At 38.6% G+C, this 19871-nt stretch overlaps 2 protein-coding genes across 3 annotated transcripts in view; both read left to right on the top strand.

The window, feature by feature from the left end:
* Positions 1 to 665: 665 nt before the first annotated feature.
* Positions 666 to 10528, top strand: LOC133023691 (interferon-induced protein 44-like). The gene is made up of 12 exons (XM_061090762.1): positions 666 to 802; positions 2111 to 2258; positions 2645 to 2670; positions 2781 to 2814; positions 5294 to 5305; positions 7552 to 7582; positions 8372 to 8453; positions 8606 to 8804; positions 9168 to 9317; positions 9691 to 9862; positions 9977 to 10077; positions 10183 to 10528. The coding sequence occupies exons 1-12, from the start codon at positions 666 to 668 to the stop codon at positions 10351 to 10353; spliced, it is 1263 nt and encodes a 420-aa protein (XP_060946745.1). The 3' UTR covers positions 10354 to 10528.
* Positions 10529 to 14875: 4347 nt separating this feature from the next.
* The window catches only part of LOC133022669 (interferon-induced protein 44-like), a 45799-nt gene continuing 40803 nt past the window's right edge, over positions 14876 to 19871 (top strand). Inside the window, exons 1-8 of one of the 2 annotated variants that reach the window (XM_061089527.1) lie at positions 14876 to 14959; positions 15486 to 15516; positions 16314 to 16395; positions 16595 to 16793; positions 17231 to 17380; positions 17768 to 17939; positions 18056 to 18156; positions 18262 to 18788. In XM_061089527.1, coding sequence (XP_060945510.1) covers positions 16316 to 16395; positions 16595 to 16793; positions 17231 to 17380; positions 17768 to 17939; positions 18056 to 18156; positions 18262 to 18423 — 864 coding nt within the window. In that variant the 5' untranslated portion in view covers positions 14876 to 14959; positions 15486 to 15516; positions 16314 to 16315 and the 3' untranslated portion in view covers positions 18424 to 18788. Of the gene's footprint in view, positions 14960 to 15485; positions 15517 to 16313; positions 16396 to 16594; positions 16794 to 17230; positions 17381 to 17767; positions 17940 to 18055; positions 18157 to 18261; positions 18789 to 19871 lie in introns of those variants that run through there. The other variant, XM_061089525.1, reaches the window with a different exon arrangement.

Here is a 19871-nt window from a genome sequence, read left to right as displayed (position 1 = left end):
TCTAACAATTTTTATGTACTGTCAACAATATATTACTTCTGCTGTGGCTGCGGTACAATGTCTCCGTCATTCTCTCTTGCTGTTTCCCCATCTCCTCATCCGACCCATCACTTATCAGCTGCTTTCCATGTGCAGACAGCAAGTTGGAACAAGGCCCAATTTACTATCGCAGCATTAATCAAAACCATAATCATCTACTTTTCCAACAAATCAATAACAGACGCACCTTAAGTTATGATAGAATACATTAATTATTGTTGTTGTCTAAAAATGTAACTGTATTGTGAACAATTGGTACATGTCTTGTGCATATACTGCATTGAAAAAAATGCAACATATGCTGCTGTTAATAAGTAGTTCAATAGGAATATGACAGTAGAATTCTTACTCAAATCAAATTTGATTTTGTATTGTTGTATTGGCAGTTGTGTAGAATGTAATGACATCTAGTGTTGAAGTTGCATGTTGCGGCTAAACATCCCTCACTCAACCCTCCCCTTCCAAACATGAAAGAAAACCTGTGGTGGCCATCAGTTGTCATAAAAACTCACAAGGTGTCTTGGCTACTGTAACAAACAGGCCGGCCTCCGTCTCTCAGGAAGAGACTGGATAGACTGATTAGGAGGGCCAGCTTGGTCCTTGGATACCCACTTGTCCTAGTGGAGATGGTGGGACAGAGGAGGATGATGGAGAAGCCTTCTTCTCTCATGAACAACACGTCCCACCCCCTGCAGGACACCATCACAGCACTGGGCAGCTCCTTCAGCACAAGACGGATCCACCCTAAGTGTCTGAAGGAGAGGTATCACAGATCGTTCCTTCCTGCAGCAGTCAGACTGTACAACCAGTTATGTTCCCAGTAAACTACATGCATCACCATGATGGACTGCCACTTTAAGACTTCTCAACTGTGTAATATTCACTGTACTATATTCACTTGTCTGTGCAATACATTCACTGCACATATTCGCTCACATAATATATTACTTTACACTGTATATACCAGTGTAATTACATCACATTACATTACATTATTTCTATATACTTCTTTATATTCTTTTACCAAGCAGTGAATTGCAAATGTTCCCATTGCGGGACTAATGAAGGAATTCTTATTCTTATTCTTATAAAGGCAAAGAACAAATAATTTGTACAATTTAGATGAAATGCACTCGAGAAAACATCAATCGGATTGTTTTATATTCCTTTTCTGCCAATAGATCCCTTTCACCATCATCTTAAACACGGGACCTTATGGAGGGAGGTGTCAGCGTGAGTATGATCTAAAATTCAGTCAGTGTGTTTCCATTGTGCCCTCAATGTTTGTGCTTCTGCTGCTCAACACATGACTTAAACAGCTTGTTGTTGTGTGTGACAAAAAAAGATCACTATTGCAATGTTGGGTAATTATTAATAAAAGTAGTACAGCACTTTATTCTGAATGTTTTATATTTACTGTAATTTACAGGGAGTACCAGAGCAATTTTGAGTTTGTGAAATCTTACCAACCTGAAAACAAACAGGTCAAACATCTCAGGATTCTGCTTCATGGACCAGTTGGTGCTGGAAAGTCGAGCTTCATCAACTCTGTAGACAGCGTTTTAAAATGCAGATCTGCCGGTCGAGCTGCGACAGATGCAATCTCTGGGAGCAGCTACACCAGAAAGGTATGAACAACAGGAAAGGATACAACTCGTCTGAGGAGTTCAACAGTAGTTCACTGATGAAAATACAGAGTAACTTATACTAATGTTAAAATGTCAAAACAGCAGCTTTCTATCAAATGTTTTGTACAAATGTGGTCTTTATGTTTCAGAGTAATGAATTCTAATCAGCACAAAATAAATGAAATTAAACATTACATCTTTCTAAAACTGTCTGTTAATCATCTGAGTACTTAGTCTTTTTTTACTCCTTATAACTTTGCCCCCATTTCAACTTAACTAGTTCTTGAACTTGATACAAATCACATGACCTCACCAAGTTCAAGTTTCCTTGGATTCTCAGGCAGTTTCTCCAGCATCCCAACACATTCCTGATCGGCCCACAGACAACTGCTGATATTTACTTTGATTCATTGATGTAAATAATTGCACCTTCTGCCCTACAGTACCGGACTTTCAAATTTCACAAAAGCCCAAAGGCCATCTAATTTTGTTTTCAATGACATCATGGGCTTTGAAAAGGATTCTGACAGTGGAGTCCCTGTGAAAGATGTCAAACTGGCCCTGAGAGGACACGTGAAAGAATGTTACAAGGTACAACACTGTGAACCTTGACATTAATTAAAGTCTAATTTTAACCAAAAAGACAATATTTGATATATATTTGTATTAGATATCAAATTTTTTATTGAAATTTGAAAAAGGTGATGTGCATATTTATTGTTTCAAAAAGCTAAATTAATTTTTCTCACATTTCTTTTTCAAATATCAAACATTTTTATTGTCAAATTGCTGAGTTTGGGGCACATGGCAGCCACAGGTAACTCAGTTAAATCTTGTGAACAATGTCAGGAATGTGTGTCACATTAACAATATGAGCGTGCATGTGTAAATGTGCACGAGACGAACAAATGAGGTGAAACACAGAAAAACTTTACGTTATATTAAACATTATCTGATTGTGTTTGATTGATTTCTAGTTCAACCCTGACCAAGAAGATGGAGGGTGATGATGGCTACAACACCGATCCCACTTTGGAAGACAAAGTTCACGTTCTGGTGTGTGTTGTTCCTGCAGACACAGTGTCTAGGTTAAGGGATCAGATGGTGAAGCAGATTAGAAAGGCCAGACTGGCAGCCAGTGAACTGGGTGAGTGCACAACAATTGTTTCTCTGCGTGGACTGATAGTGTCAAATTGGATTGTATGAGTCAAAATACCAGAACACAAATGTTTGAAATACTGATCAACTTTCTTTATCGACAGGAATTCCCCAACTGGCTATTCTTACCAAAGTTGAAGTAGATTGTGCCAAGGTCGCAGAGGACACAAGCAATATCTATAAGAGCAAATTGAACGCTGCGATACTGTGTGCACTGAAACAGATGCTTTTGTATGGAGTAGACCATTGTACTTACTCAACGACCTGGAAACATGAATACCTCTCAGGGGTTGGTTGTGCAGGCATAGACTCCGTACAGGTTTTTCAGGCTGCGTTACCTGAAAAAGAAAGTGAAAGTTGTAGATCCCAGTGTACAGGGTCAGAACAAAGTCCAAAAATCTTCCCATGTTGGCAGGCCAGATGCAGCGTTTCTTCAGAACTCAATTCAATCCACACTCTCATTGTTTTTTTCTCCATTTTATAGAATTTCTCCTCAGTGCGCATTTTCCAAGTCATAGAATTTCTCTGTAGAAACTTCCTCTTAGTTGAGAAGTGTCTGCTTTCTCCGTTCTTTTGCTTGTAGGCTGAGGAGGGGTCTTCAACCTGTTGTGTAGAAGAACTGACCAAGACCCTTCTCTCATACTCGCTCAAACTCTAAAGCTAATACTGATGACTTTAAATATATACTGTATATGCAGCTGGTGTTGTTCAATAGGAATTTGACAGAGGAATTCTTACTTAAATAAAATATTTAATATTCATCAGGGCTGTCAAATTTACACGTTAACGAGGGATGATTAATTTGTGGAAGTAACGCAGTATGACCCGCTCTCTGTCCCCATATCCGACCCCGGTCAGTCACTCATAGCGACACACGCAGTGAAATCAGAGCGTTTTCACGTTAAGCAGCCAGTCAGTGACTTTATAGAAGCTGGAACAACAGTTTGCAGCCAACGACTCCTCGTCAGTCTGGAAGGGGCTGCGGGTGATCACCGGCTGCAAAACCAAATCCCCCCACTCTGTGGAAGACCTGAAACTTGCAAACGAACTGAATGACTTTTACTGTAGATTTGAAAGACAATGGACCAGTTCTAACCCAGTCTCCCAGCCCCCCCACATAGCTATTACACCTCTTCACCCCAGCCTGGACAAAGACTCAACCCCCCTCCCCCCATCACACCTCTCTCAATTCAGGAGAGAGATGTAAACAAGCTTCTAAAGAAACTGAACCCCCGCAAGGCACCTGGACCCGACGCTGTCTCCCCCTCCACACTGAGGCACTGTGCAGACCAGCTTTCGCCAGTGTTCACGGACATCTTCAACACCTCACTGGCTGAATGTGTTGTACCCGCCTGCCTCAAAACATCCACCATCATCCCTGTTCCCAAGAAGCAGAGGATCACAGGCCTTAATGACTACAGACCTGTCGCCCTGACCTCTGTAGTAATGAAGACCTTTGAGCGCCTGGTGCTGACCCACCTCAAGACCATAACCAACCACCTCCTCGACCCACTGCAGTTTGCCTACAGAGCCAACAGGTCCGTAGACGACGCAGTCAACATGGGACTCCACTTCATCCTCCAGCACCTCGACTCCCCCAGCACCTACGCCAGGATCCTGTTTGTGGACTTCAGCTCCGCATTCAACACCATCGCCCCAGCTCTTCTCCGTGACAAGCTGACACAGCTGAGCGTGCCTGAGCCCACCTGCAGGTGGATCTCTAACTTCCTGACTGACAGGAAGCAGCGCGTGAGGCTGGGCAAGCTTGTCTCTGAGTCCCGGACCATCAGCACTGGAGCCCCACAAGGTTGTGTGCTCTCCCCTCTTCTCTTCTCCCTCTACACCAACAACTGCACCTCCAGCCATCCCTCTGTCAAACTCCTGAAGTTTGCTGACGACACGACCCTCATCGGATTAATCAACAATGGGGACGAAGCCGCCTACAGAGAGGAAGTTAACAGCCTGGCTTCCTGGTGCAGCCAGAACCACCTGGAGCTGAACGCTTTAAAAACTGTAGAGATGGTAGCAGACTTCAGGAGAAGCCCAGCCGAAACCGCCCCCCTCAGCCTGTGCGACTCCCCAGTTAAAACAGTGGAGTCCTTCAGATTCCTGGGGACCATCATAGCACAGGACCTCAGGTGGGCGGAGAACATCACCTCCATCGTCAAAAAGGCCCAGCAGAGGATGTTCTTCCTGCGGCAACTGAGGAAATTCAACATGCCGCGGAAAGTGATGGTTGAGTTCTACACAGCCATCATTGAGTCCATCCTCACCTCATCCATTACCGTCTGGTTCGCTGCCTCCACTGCCAAGGACAAGGGCAGACTGCAGCGGATCATAAGGTCAGCTGAGAAGGTCATCGGCTGTGACCTGCCGGCTCTCCTACATCTGTTCCACTCCAGGACCAGTAAGAGAGCAGGCAAGATCATTGCTGATCCTTCACATCCCGGTCACCACCTGTTCCAGAGACTTCCCTCCGGAAAAAGGTTCCGGGCTATCAGGACCAAAACGTCTCGCCATCTGAACAGTTTTTTCCCCGTGGCAGTGGGGCTCACAAACAAGCCCCCTGCACCACACTGACTCTACCCCACCAGCCCCCCCCCCCCCCTGCACATAATTTATAATTTATAACTTATATATTACTGGCACTATCACCAATCTCTGCACCTTCGCACAGCACGTGCCCATAACTCTTTTACTCTGTTACTGTATATATGTATATACTTTATTCTACTTTATTCTATTTTATTTTATATTATTCTATTTCTTATATATTGTTGTTTTTTCTTATATTGTTGTTTTTATGTTCAGTGCACCAACGACACCAAGTCAATTTCCTATATGTGCAAACATACCTGGCAAATAAAAGAATTCTGATTCTGATTCTGATTCTGAAAAGTCAAACACAGAGTTTCTCTGGTCTCAGCTGCTCAGTGACCAGCTGTGTCATCATCAGAGCAGAAGCTGCAGCTGGTTTGTACCAAGCTGGAGTTTCTGTTTTCTCCTCCCTCTGCTCTCACTGGAACTAATAAACACTCATCACTAGTTATCAGGACCTGATGAGTACATGAAGTAACTTATTGTTTGTTTGATTCTCTCCAGAGTTTATGAGGCTACATTTAAACATCTTTTAGTTTAATTATATTACATTTTTCAATCTTAATAATTATCATTTGGACTTATCAATAAAAAATTAAGTTAAATGTATATTTCCAGCTTTTGTCATTTATTTTTCTATCCCCGTAACAACATACATAGAAAATGGGGATTTTTCGGGCATTTAGAAATGGTGATTTATCGCGAATAGTCACAGCTACCCTTTGATTAATCTGATTCAAAATTTTAATTGTTGTACAGCCCTCATATTTATACAAAAAATATTCACTTAAACGGAAAGAATACTTGGCTTTAACCAAACATAATAATTATTTGATTCGGATAAGCTGTCAACAGTTCAGACAGTCAGATATCCCCATTAGATGGTACTGAACTCATCTCTGGTATAGAACAAATGTAATTATATTCTAAGGAAAGTCCCCTCTCTTCCTGTTCTTCTCCCCTTTTCACTGCAGCCTTTTGTTATGTGTTTTTCTCGTAAGTGTAATTTACTACTTGATTAAATTCTCAAAAGGGTGTATACAAATGTATCCTCATATGTTTGGTTTAGATCAGGTTTATCTGCTCTGTTCACCTCTAAATGCCTTTGGTTCATTTTGCACACCTTAGAAACACACACACACAAACACACTCATACACACACACACACACACACACACACACACACACACACACACACACACACACACACACACACACACACACACACACACACACACACACACACACACACACACACACACACACACACACACACACACACACACTGCATTTTGAAAACCTGGTACATGTCTTGTCTTTCATTACAGGCAGTAATGAAAGTCTCAAATGAGAGAAAAAACTAGACACCGAGTTTTTAATAGTTGTCTAATATCCAAACCGAAAAACAAAGACCCACCCACCATTCAGAGGCCAGTGAGTCATCATTAAAGTATCTGATGTCACGTGCTTTAAACCATGTAAGAGAAAGAAAATGAAAGTTGCTCATTTCCTATAAAAGGAATTGTCCAGAGCCACAAACTCAAAGGAAGGGACTGAAGGGGAAACATTTAAGTTAGTATAAAGGATCAAGTTCATTTTTTCTATTGGGTAAGTTCTCCTCATGCTATTATAACGTTAAGTGTTATTTCAGTCTAGTGTAATGATTAATATGTTGAAACACACCCATAAATAATACTTTGTTTATGATGATATATGTTCTGTCTGTTTATCAACCTCCTCTTTAATTAACCTTTCTGTCCATGGTCCTAAAACAGAAGCCACACTACAGTCAAAGAAAATCAAAACAGTGGAAGAACAGACAATTTTGAATATAATTACACAACATTTATTTAAAGATATTATAATGACAAAATGAGGTGCCAGATCCAACCTGGAAATTATTGATTAAGAGTTATGATTCTGAGTTTCAGACGCTCTATAGGGTTACGATCATTTTAATTAGTTTGGTTTGATTTGGTTTGACCTGGGTCCCTGCCAGCGAGTGAGTGGGTGTCTGAACAAAGAAAAGGTTGAGATTTGGTTCAGGTCACATTGTTGACTTCAGACTGAACCTGAAAAAGGAATTGAAAGTGTTGCCTATAAAATAATCTTCTCCTCCTTGTTCCAGAGTCACTCTGTCCAGAGCCACATAAGCAAAGGTAAGGACTTCAACTGTCTGTTACTACTATTGAGCTGAATGGAATACCTTTTATTTTAGTTCATTCATTTTTTGCCATGGATTTTTTGTGATACACTTTGTAACCTTGTTTATGTAAGTGCTAAAGTTATGATTAAAGTTATTATTATTACTGTGACTGTGACTGTCAAGCTAAAGCTAATTTATTTACTTCATCAAGTCAATAAACAGCAAAACCCCATGGGGTCATTTTTATCACGTAACCAGTATATGCTGCTGGAAATAAGTAGTTCAATAGGAATTTGACAAGAAGAATTCTTATTCATATAAAATTAGATTTTGTGTTGTTGTATTGGCAATTATGCTTAAAGGTTCAGGGTGTAGAATGTAGTGACATCTAGTGGTGAACTTGCATTTTGCAGCTGAACACCCGTTACCTCCTCTTTCGACATGAAAGAAAACCTGTGGCAGCCTTTAGTTACCACAGTTTCAAACTCAAAAGGAGTTTAGTTTGTCCAGTCTGGGCTATTGTAAAAAACATGGCTTTTTCCGTAGAGGAGACCAACTCCTTATGTAAATTTAAAGTATTTAAATATAGAAGGCCCTTTCAAGGGTAAAGAAGCAATCATTTGGACAATTTATATGATGCACACAAGTGAAAACATCAATAGGATTATTTTATAATCTGTTTCTGCCAATATATCCCTTTCACTATCATCTTGCACACTGTGCCTTTAAGTTACAATCTGCATATTCCTCCACTTTGGTGAATTCCTGCATTAACATGAAGTCTGAATGTCCTACTTTACAGCAATGGGATCAAGTCAGTCTAAAGCTCCTCCAGTGTCACCTCCTTCACCACTCTTAGAGCAGCCATGGAGGAAGGTGTCAGAGTGAGTATGATCTAACATTCAGTCAGTGTGTTTCCATTGTGTTTTCGTTGTGTGTGTTACAAAAAAAGATCACAATTGCAATGTTGTGGAATCATTAATAAAAGTAATACAGTACTTTATTTTGATTGTTTTTTATTTTCTGTAATATACAGGGAGTACCAGAGCAATCTTGTGTTTGTGAATTCTTACCAGCCTGTAAACAAACAGGTCAAACATCTCAGGATTCTGCTGCATGGACCAGTTGGTGCTGGAAAGTCGAGCTTCATCAACTCTGTCGACAGCGTTTTAAAAGGCAGACCTGCCGGTCGAGCTCTGACAGATTCCACCTCTGGGACCAGCTACACCAAACAGGTATGAACAACAGGAAAGGATAAAACTCCAGTGAGGGCAACAAACCACAGGAATTAATTTTCAATAGTAGCTCACTGATGAAAATACAGAGAAACTACTACTAATATTAAAATGTCAAAACAGCAGCTTTCTATCAAATGTTTTGTACAAATGTTGTTTTTATGTTTCATAGCAATAAATTCTAGTCAGCACAAGCTAAATGAAATGAAGTATTAAATCTTTCTAAATCTGTCTGTTGATCATCTGAGTCCTTAATGTTTTTTACTCCTTTTAGCTTTAAATTTAAGGTTGATCGGACCACAGACAACTGCTGATATTTACTTTGATTCATTTATGTAAATAATTGCACCTTCTGCCTTACAGTACCGGACCTTCGAATTACACAAAATTTCAGGGGCCTCTTACTCTTTTGTTTTCAATGACATCATGGGCTTTGAGCAAGATGATAACGGTGGAGTCCTTGTGGAAGACGTCAAAATGGCCCTGAGAGGACACGTGAAAGAAGGTTACAAGGTGCAACACTGTGAACTTTGTCTAATTTTAACCAAAAAAAACAGTTTTGGTTTTATATTTATCTTAGTTATCAAATTATTATTGAAATTTGACAAAAGTGATGCGCACATTCCCTGTCTCATTAAACAAAGTGAATTGTTCTTTCATTTCTTTTTCAAATATTAAAATTTTCTATTGGCAAATTGCTGAGTTTGAGGCACATGGCAGCCACATGTACATCAGTTAAATCTTGTGAACAATGTCAGGAATGTGTGTCACATTAACAATATGAGCCAGCAGGTGTAAATGTGCAAGAGACAAACAAATGATGTCAAACACAGGGAAACTTTAAGTAACATTAAATATTATCTGATTTTATTTGATTCATTTCTAGTTCAACCCTAAAAAAGTACTAATGGAGGGTGATGATGGCTACAAGTCCTATCCTACTTTGGAGGACAAAGTTCACGTTATGGTGTGTGTTGTTCCTGCGGACGCATTGTCTAGGTTAAGTGATGAGACGGTGAAGAAGATAAGAGAGGTCAGACTTGCAGCCAGTGAACTGGGTGAGTGCACAAAAATTGTTTCTCTGCGTGGACTAATAGTGTCACATTGGATGTATGAATTAAAATACTAGTAAACCAATGTTTCAGATACTGATCAAGTTTCTTTATCAACAGGAATTCCCCAGCTGGCTATTATCACCAAAGTTGATGAAGCCTGTCCCGAGGTTAAAAAGGACACAAGCAATATCTATAAGAGCAAGTACCTGAAGGAACAGGTACATTTTGGAGTTATTGCACAATGTCATTTTTCACCATAAATGTCATGTTTGTTCATCGCTGTACGATTACTGATCAACATAAATGTTGTTACTTTGACTTAGGTTGAAAGATTCCACCAGCTGCTGGGCCTTCCACTGAACTGCATCTTCCTTGTGCAGAACAACAATCAGGAGTCAAATGACAACATTAACCCTGCAATACTCTGCGCACTGAAACGGATGCTTTGGTATGGAGAAGACTTCCTCAAAGACCAGGAACATGAATTCCCCTGAGGCAAAAACACAGTAGGTGATTTATAGGGGAATAAGGAAATATTCAACAAATTTTTATTGTCTTGCATGCACTATTCAACATCAACCCCCTGCATGTAAAAATTAACAAATCCCCTACTGCAACTAGACGATTGAAGCATAAATCATGGTTTGCATATAAAGTTCAAATAATGCGTCCTACACTCTGCATGCGAAAGTACAGACATATAAATAAAAAAAGTCAAAGAAATAATCATATGAATAAATACGCAACATGTTTAGTTACACTAAAGTTACACAGTTACAGTGGCAACGTTGGGTTTCTCTATAGTTCCTAAGGTCTTGATCTTACTTCATAATCTTTAATTAGGGCCCGAGCACCGAATGGTGAGAGACCCTATTGAAATTGTAAGGATTTTTATTGCTTACTTATGATTTGATGCTATATAAAATCAAATTGAAGTTACAGTATATGTATATGAAATAGTACATATACATATACATTACATTGCAGATGTTTATTATCCAGCAGTTTTTTGTCTTGAGATAATCTTTAATTCATTTAAGGTCATTTTTATTAATTTCCATAAAAATCTTGTTTATTAAAAATCTGTAACAAAGTTACTCAACTTCAACTGTTTAATTCCCAATTCTGCCTCCTTACCACAAAGGATTTGTTGATCAATTAAGTTGGAACAAATTAACTATAAATCAATGCATTTTCAGGTAATAAATGAGGTCCTACTGTCTTTGTATCATTTTTCTCATTGAGACTTTGCACAATAGCAGGACAATGCTCTGTCATTACGTTGTTAGCTTGGTGTGATGTCATCACGTGATCTGGTCAACAACACAACAAAAAATCCCACAAACAAATGATTTTGCTCAAGAGACGAACAGACAAATATTAAATATTATGTATAATATAATCATTTCTATCCTGCGCTTTACCTCTCTGGGGACACTTTGTATTCTTTTTCAGTTTGACCAATTATGTGATGTACTGTTATTTGATGTTCTTGCAATACACTTTGATTAATAATAATGTTATTGTGGGCTTTGTATTATGTATCATTGAGTTCCTGGTGGTGGGAAGTAATGAAGTACAAATATAAAGAATATACTCTGTGCAATGAACGTAAATATTTGCTGAGAAGACACAGCTTTACAGATATCCCTTTCTGTACTTAGTTTTCAATCAGTGCGGCAATCATGCTCTAATTATTTTTCTGTACTGTCCTCAATAAATGTCTTCTGCCGGGACTCTCTCAGTTTTATTCTCGTTCATCCTGCATCAGTCTGGACCAGGCAGCTCCAGAAGAGACCTTCTTGTTAGTGGAAAGTCACAGGTAGGTACAGAAAAGCTTATTGAACACATTTTATGCTATATAACGTTTCCATGCTGTTGCTAATTTGTTAAAGTTATTAGTTTGTGTGAGGGAGGCATAGTCATACACCCAGTTCAAATGATATATTCCACCACATGTGGCTCATGTTGCTCTAATGGATTTAGGATGGATTGATGACGAGACACAGGGACTGACTGGGCCTGTTCACCACGAGCAGACTGAGCAAAATACACAGGTGAGGAGATGTGTGCGTATGTAAAACACAGTACAGATGGCTGTCCATTTCCCAGCACATGTGAATGCACATTCATCTCTTTACATACAGTCTATGACACATATGCTTGTATTAAAGGTTCATGGACATGTGTGAACTCACATCTGTGACGAAACAAACCAATGAGGCGAAGTCAGCAGGGTGAAATCCTCGACTTCCGACCAAACTGATCTGAAGATTAGTCCAATTGTAGCTCAACAACAAACCAATGTTCAGTGTTCTGTATGTGCACAGTCCCATTTTGAGGGTGTCTTTTTCCAATGGACTCCACACATGACAAATTAATATTTTCCAAATCTGAATCACACAGTATAAAACACTATATGGCCGAGTTGGATGACTCAGCAGAGTCCTCACAAAGTAAAACTGATGGAAAAACAGCGCTAATACAGACGACGATCCCCTGTTCAAATTACAGTTGTTGTGCAGCCTCTGCTGGTCTTGTTGAGTCAGTGCAGTGTGGAGTACCAACAGAAATGATCCCAGCATAAAGCAAAAGCATGTGTTTAAATACAAAAACAAAACAAATACACAAACACAACAGAACTTCTACTGTGTGCGTTGTGTGTAATGAGTTGGATCATACACAGCAGTTCAGATGTTGGTCTTGAAAAGGGACGCCGTGTACATTTTTTTGTGTTCATTTCAACGTGCTGTGCATTTCTCATCCTCAGTCACTCATGTGATTGTGACACCTGCACTGCAGGACGCCCCAGGACAAATGCTGTTTCCTAATTGCCCCCAGACTGTGGTCACCACCACGGAGCACCAAGCAGGCCTCCTGACGTGGGCCGTCTGTAGTGTCCTATCCATCTTTGGGTAGAAGTGATCGTTTTGATTAAAACTAGCTGCACATAGTTTCAAGTGGATGATATCTGATGGAAAACAAAGGGAGACGTATTCAAATATAATCTAAAATTGAAGATACCAAAGATTCTGTTTAAGAAGTTTTAGTTGTATGGAGGAAATGGTCGTTAAGTCCTAACTCCCTTTGTTTTCCTCATAGATGTTTCCTATGCTGCTGCATCCCGTTCTGCATTGATTCCTGCAAAGATGTGGAGCATCGCTGTCCATCCTGCCACAGAGTCATCTACTTATACAAGCGAATGTGAAACTATCCTGACTGTGAATAAGAGAAGGACTCAGAATCTACTCATGCAGTGGCTTATTAGTCGTTTGACTTGCTATACAACTTTGATCTATTAAGAATCAAAAATGGCCATGTATATTTTTAGCCAATTATTTCTATCCAGTAATTGATACTGTAAATGTTTGTCTTTTAAACAAAGGACTTATAACTCTTTGTTGATAAGCTAGCTTCCGTGCTGTTTGCAGCATTGCAGATGTAGACTGTTGTTATTTCAATATTTTTTTTATATATCATTTGCTTTGGTAAAAAGAAAAGGTAATATCTTTCTTTTCTGGTGCTAGTGTTATTTTAGGAGGATTATTTGCAAGGAAACAAGATGAAATCAAAATTGTCTTTGTGATGTTTCAGTGCATTTTCACAGAGTTTTATTTTTGTCAAGGCTAACTGGTTTTAAATGAGACATAGTGACGTGGAAAATAAAAGGTCAAGCATTGAAAGAATTTGGACTCCTGGTTTCAGTCCAACAATGTTACATGCAAAAACTACACAAGGTGATGTTGAAGTAATACAAAATGCTTAATAACAACTTTTTAATAATAACTTTATTGTAAGACTAATTCACTTTTTGTTTTGTTTTGGTTCATTATCAGTTGACTGTCAAAACTTTGAAACACACTATTTGGATCTTCCTGTGTCCACCACCAGGATGTGCTATGTCCTTGGTGCAGGCATCGACTGTACATAGGTTTTTCCGGTTGCGGAAAAAGAAAGTGAAAGTGTACACAAGGAAACATGTTACTTTATGTTCTTAGCTCATGCTTTAAGCGGTGAGATCTCGATCTTTCTTAACAAAGTGTTTCCTATACAAGCAATTTCTCCTGTTATTGTTTGCAGAGTCTCTCCCTCATAAGGCTTATGAGGACTTACATCTGTCTCTTACTACAGCTGTGACTGTCAAGCTAAATCTGATTTCTTACTTTGACATAACGATCATTGCATCAAGTGATAAAAAAGCATATTTAAGAAGTGCAATTTTCTATTTGATTAAATGCTCAAAAGTGTGTGTACAAATGTATTGTCATATGTTTGGTTTAGATCAAATTAATCTGCTTTGTTCACTACAAATTGCCATTGGTTCATTTTGCGCACCTTAAAATCACACACACACCCACACACACACGCACACACACACACACACCCACACACACACACACACACAGGCTCATATGCCGACAAAGCTACAAGTTGCTGTTGATGCTGCTGCTGGAGTCTGTATTGATTTGAGACTCTAGAGATTAAACAAAACATGGGAGAGATATTCGCTGTTTAAACAAGTTCTGCTTGCTCTTTCCCTGGGCTGTGGCACAATGTCTCCCTCATTCTCTCCTTGCTGTTTCCCCATCTCCTCATCTGACCCATCACTTCCCAGCTGCTTTCCATCTGCAGAAAGCAAGTGGGAACAAGGCCCAATTTACTATTGCAACATTAATCAAAACCATAATCATCTAATTTAGCAAATAATCAATAAAAGACCCACCTTAAATTATGATAGAATACATTCATTATTGTTGCTTTCTAACAATTTTACTGCATTGTGAACAATTGGTACATGTCTTTTGTTTCATTACAGGCAGTAATGACGGTCTCAAATAACACAAAAAACTAGACACTGAGTTTTTACTAGTTAACAAATATTCAAACAGAAAACAAAGTCCCACCCAACAGGCAGAGATCAGTGAGCCAGTAATAAAGTATCTGAAGTCACGTGCTTTCTGATAAACCATGAGAGAGAATGAAAGAGAAAGTAACTCATGTCCTATAAAAGGAAGTGCCCAGAGCCACACACTCAAAGGAAAGGACTGAAGGGGAAACATTTAAGTGTCCATCAAGGATCAAGTTATTTTTCTCTATTGGGTAAGTTCTCCTCATGCTATTATAACCTAAAGTGTAAGTGTTATTTCAGTCTAGTGTAATGACTAATATGTTGAAACACACCCATAAATAATACTTTGTTTATGATGATATATGTTCTGTCTGTTTATCAACCTCCTATTTAATTAACCTTTCTGTCCATGGTCCTAAAACAGAAGCCACACTACAGTCAAAGAAAATCAAAACAGTGGAAGAACAGACAATTTTGAATATAATTACACAACATTTATTTAAAGATATTATAATGACAAAATGAGGTCCCAGATCCAACCTGGAAATTATTGATTAAGAGTTATGATTCTGAGTTTCAGACGCTCTATAGGGTTACGATCATTTTAATTAGTTTGGTTTGATTTGGTTTGACCTGGGTCCCTGCCAGCGAGTGAGTGGGTGTCTGAACAAAGAAAAGGTTGAGATTTGGTTCAGGTCACATTGTTGACTTCAGACTGAACCTGAAAAAGGAATTGAAAGTGTTGCCTATAAAAGCATTTTCTCCTCCTTGTTCCAGAGTCACTCTGTCCAGAGCCACATAAGCAAAGGTAAGGATTTCAACTGTCTGTTACTACTATTGAACTAAATGGAAAACCTTTTATTTGAGTTCATTTATATTTTGCCATCGATTTTTGTGAAGCCCTTTGTAACCTTGTTTATAGAAGTGCTATACAAATAAAGTTATGATTCAAGTTATTATTATTACTATTACTGTGATTGTCAAGCTAAAGCTAATTTCTTTCCTGCATCAAGTGAATATACAGCAAAACCCCATTGGGTCATTTTTCTCACGTAACCAGTATATGCTGCTGATAATTGGTAGTTCAATAGGAATTTGACAAGAATTATTTCTCATATAAAATTTGATTTTGTATTGTAGTATTGACAGATGCTTAAAGGTTCAGGGTGTAGAATGTAGTGACATCTCGTGCTGAAGTTGTATGTTGTAGCTGAACACCCCTTACCTCCCCTTCCAAACATGAAAGAAAACCTGTGGCAGCCTTCAGTTACCACAGGTTCAAACTCGTAATGAGTTTAGTTTGTCCAGTTTGGGCTATTGTAAAAAACATGGCTACCTCCGTAGAGAGGACCTGCTCCTTATGTCAATTTAAAGTATTTAAATTTAAAATGCCCCTTCAAGGGTAATAAAACAATAATTTGTACAATTTAGATGAAGCACACAAGTGAAAATATCAATAGGATTATTTTATAATCAGTTTCTGCCAATAGATCCCTTTCACCACCATCTTACACACTGGACCTTTAAGTAAACGATCTGAATGCATCTTCCTCCACTCAGGTGAATTCCTGCATTAACATCTAGTCTGAATGTCCTACTTTACAGCAATGGGATCAAGTCAGTCTAAAGCTCCTCCAGTGTCACGTCCTTCACCACTCTTAGAGCAGCCATGGAGGGAGGTGTCAGAGTGAGTATGAGTTAACATTCAGTCAGTGTGTTTCCATTGTGTCCTCAGTATTTGTGCTTCTGCTGCTCGACACTTGACTTAAACATCTCGTTGTTGTGTGTGTGACAAAAAAAAGATCACATCTGCAATCTTGTGCAATCATTAATAAAAGTACTACAGCACTTTATTCTGATTGTTTAAGATTTTCTGTAATTTACAGGAAGTACAAGGACAACCTTGAGTTTGTTAAATCCTACCAGCCTGAAAACGAACAGGTCAAACATCTCAGGATTCTGCTTCATGGACCAATTGGTGCTGGAAAGTCGAGCTTCATCAACTCTGTCGACACTGTTTTAAGAGGCAGATCTGCTGGTCGAGCTCATACAGATGCAATCTCTGGGAGCAGCTACACCAAACAGGTATGAACAACAGGAAAGGAAAAAACTCCATTGAGGGTAGCAAACCACAGGAATTCATTTTCAATAGTAGTTCACTGATGAAAATACAGAGAAACTTGTCTTAATATTAAAATGTCAAAACGGAAGATTTATATTGAATGTTTTGTACAAATGTTGTCTTTATGTTTCAGAGCAATAAATTCTAGTCAGCACAAAATAAATGAAATGAAACATTAAATCTTTCTAAATCTGTATGTTGATCATTTGAGTACATTTACATTTCACATTTCAGGTAAATGTGTGAACTAGAGGCCAAGAGTTTTAATCTGATGCCCGAGTGGATGTTCATACAAATCACCTTTCTCTAGCCTCCCCACACATTCCTGATCGGCCCACAGACAACTGCTGATATTTACTTTGATTAATTGATGTAAATAATTGCACCTTCTGCCTTACAGTACAAGACCTTCAAATTTCCCAAAAGTCCAGGGGTCAAATACTCTTTTGCTTTCAATGACATCATGGGCCTTGAGCAAGATTTTGACAGTGGAATCAATGTGAATGACCTCAAACTGGCCCTGAGAGGACACGTGAAAGACGGTTACAAGGTACAACACTATGAACTTTGACATTATTTAAAGTCTAATTTTAACTTACAAAAAACATTATTTGTTTTATATTTATCTTAGTTATCAAAATTATTATTGAAATTTGACAGCGTGATGTGCACATTTCCTGTCTCATAAAACAAAGTAAATTGTTCTTACAATTCTTTTTCAAATATTAAACTTTTCTATTGGCAAATTGCTGAGTTTGGGGCACATGGCAGCCACATGTACATCAGTTAAATAATGTGAACAACGTCCGGAATGTGTGTCACATTAACAATATGAGCGTGCATGTGTAAATGTGCACGAGACGAACAAATGAGGTGAAACACAGAAAAACTTTAAGTTACATTAAATATTATCTGATTGTTTTTGATTGATATATAGTTCAACCCTGACCAAGTACTGATGAGGGGTGATGATGGCTACAACTCCGATCCCACTTTGGAAGACAAAGTTCACGTTCTGGTGGGTGTTGTTCCTGCGGACGCAGTGTCCAGGTTAAGTGATGAGATGGTGAAGAAGATTAGAAACGTCAGACTTGCAGCCAGTGAACTGGGTGAGTGCAAAACAATTGTTTCTCTGCGAGGACTGACAGTGTCACTAGTGGATTGTATGAATCAAAATACAAAAACACAAATGTTTGAAATACTGATCAGGTTTCTTTATCGACAGGAATTCCCCAACTGGCTATTATCACCAAAGTTGATGAAGCCTGTCCCGAGGTTAAAAAGGACACAAGCAATATCTATAAGAGCAAGTACCTGAAGGAAAAGGTACATTTTGGAGTTATTGCACAATGTCATTTTTCAGCATAAATGTCATGTTTGTTCATCGCTGTACGATTACTGATCAACATAAATGTCGTTACTTTGACTTAGGTTGAACAATTCCACCAGCTGCTGGGCCTTCCAAAGAACTGCATCTTCCTTGTGAAGAACTACAATGATGAAATTGAGTCAAATGACAAAATTAACCCTGCGATAGTGTGTGCACTGAAACAGATGGTTACGTATGGAGAAGACTACCTCAACGACCAGTAAACATGAATACTCCTGAGGCAAAAACACAGTAGGCGATTTGTAGGGGAATAACGAAATATTCAGCCAATGTTTTCTGTCTTTGGCAAGCTTGAAGCATGAAATATGGAATAAAAATGCATACAAATTAAGTCCTAAAGTCTTTTATAATTTCTGTCATTGAGACTTTGCACAATTGCAAGACAATGCTCTGTCATTACGTCGTTAGCTTGGTGTGACGTCATCACGTGATCTGGTCAACAACTCAGCTGATGTGATGGTGCCTTCACGTGCTGCCGGAAAGGAGTGATTCAAAAGCTCTCGTCTTTATGTTGACTCCCAGTATTTAATACATCACCTGCTATAACAAATAAATTCTACATCCCTTGCTTGGTCTGTGCTTCATTTTGCTTATATTAAAAACACACAAAAAATCCCACAAACAAATGATTTTGCTCAAGAGACGAACAGACTAATATTATATATTATGTATAATATAATCATCTCTATCCTGCGCTTTACCTCTTTGGGGACTCTTTGTATTCTTTTTCAGTTTGACCAATATTGTGATGGACTGTTATTTGATGTTCTGGATATATATATGTATATATGTTTTTATGTCAAAAGAATTTGTACTTTAGAATATATCTTATGATATTCATGACGTTGTATTTTCCAGCCTCACTGTTCAAACAAAACATGGCGAGGCACAAATACTGTGGTGAATGAAAATGCATGTGGCTCATGTTGCTCTAATGGATTTAGGATGGCTTGATGACGAGACACAGGGACTGACTGGGCCAGTTAGTTAGCCTGTCACAGAACATTGTGCTTTCAGGGCTCTGTTGCCCACAAAGGAAGCAGAGCGAGACCGACTTTTCTTCAACATTAAAGTTATTGTTCTTGAGTTCAATGTTGAAGTATCAGTGCATGTAGTTCACTTTGTACTTCTACATAATGACATTTAACTACACTCCATCAATTTGAAACCTTAGTAAGACTTAAAGTAGCAATAAAACTACAACAGTGCTTTGACAATACCTTCATGGATTAAAGTAATACTTACAATAAAACTGTTTCAATGAGCCTCATCTTGACCAACCAAAATGCTGCTTACTCAAGGAAAGTTATTATAATGAATTAATACGTGATATAACAAAAAAGTACAATACCCACATAAACTATTTTATACATTTAGATACCTAAATACTTCACATATCCAGAATCACCCACAGCTCTTTAATGTACGACATACATTATTGTCTATAAATGCTCACAAGTATGTGGATTGGAAAGAACAAAAGAGACATGTGAAAGTTTACATCCCTCAGAAATGTTGATGGTTCTGAAAAGAGAACCTGTGGTAGCCTTCAGTTATAATACAAACTCAAAAGGTGTTTACTTTAAAATGCACTGTGATTGTGAGTGTCAGTTAATGTACAGCATATACCGTCAGTACCTTTTCCTGAAAG

Source organism: Limanda limanda, chromosome 17, assembly GCF_963576545.1.
Source record: "Limanda limanda chromosome 17, fLimLim1.1, whole genome shotgun sequence".
NCBI classification, from domain to species: domain Eukaryota; kingdom Metazoa; phylum Chordata; class Actinopteri; order Pleuronectiformes; family Pleuronectidae; genus Limanda; species Limanda limanda.
The sequence above is the reverse complement of the archived record's forward strand: the minus strand, read 5'-3'. Positions and strand labels throughout refer to the sequence as shown.

Coding starts and splice junctions, on each gene's coding strand:
- LOC133023691 (XM_061090762.1), top strand. CDS start 666: ATGGTGGGACAGAGGAGGATGATGGAGAAGCCTTCTTCTCTCATGAAC. Junction 9,318..9,690: donor ACGTGAAAGAAGGTTACAAG/GTGCAACACTGT, acceptor ATTCATTTCTAG/TTCAACCCTAAAAAAGTACT. Junction 9,863..9,976: donor ACTTGCAGCCAGTGAACTGG/GTGAGTGCACAA, acceptor CTTTATCAACAG/GAATTCCCCAGCTGGCTATT.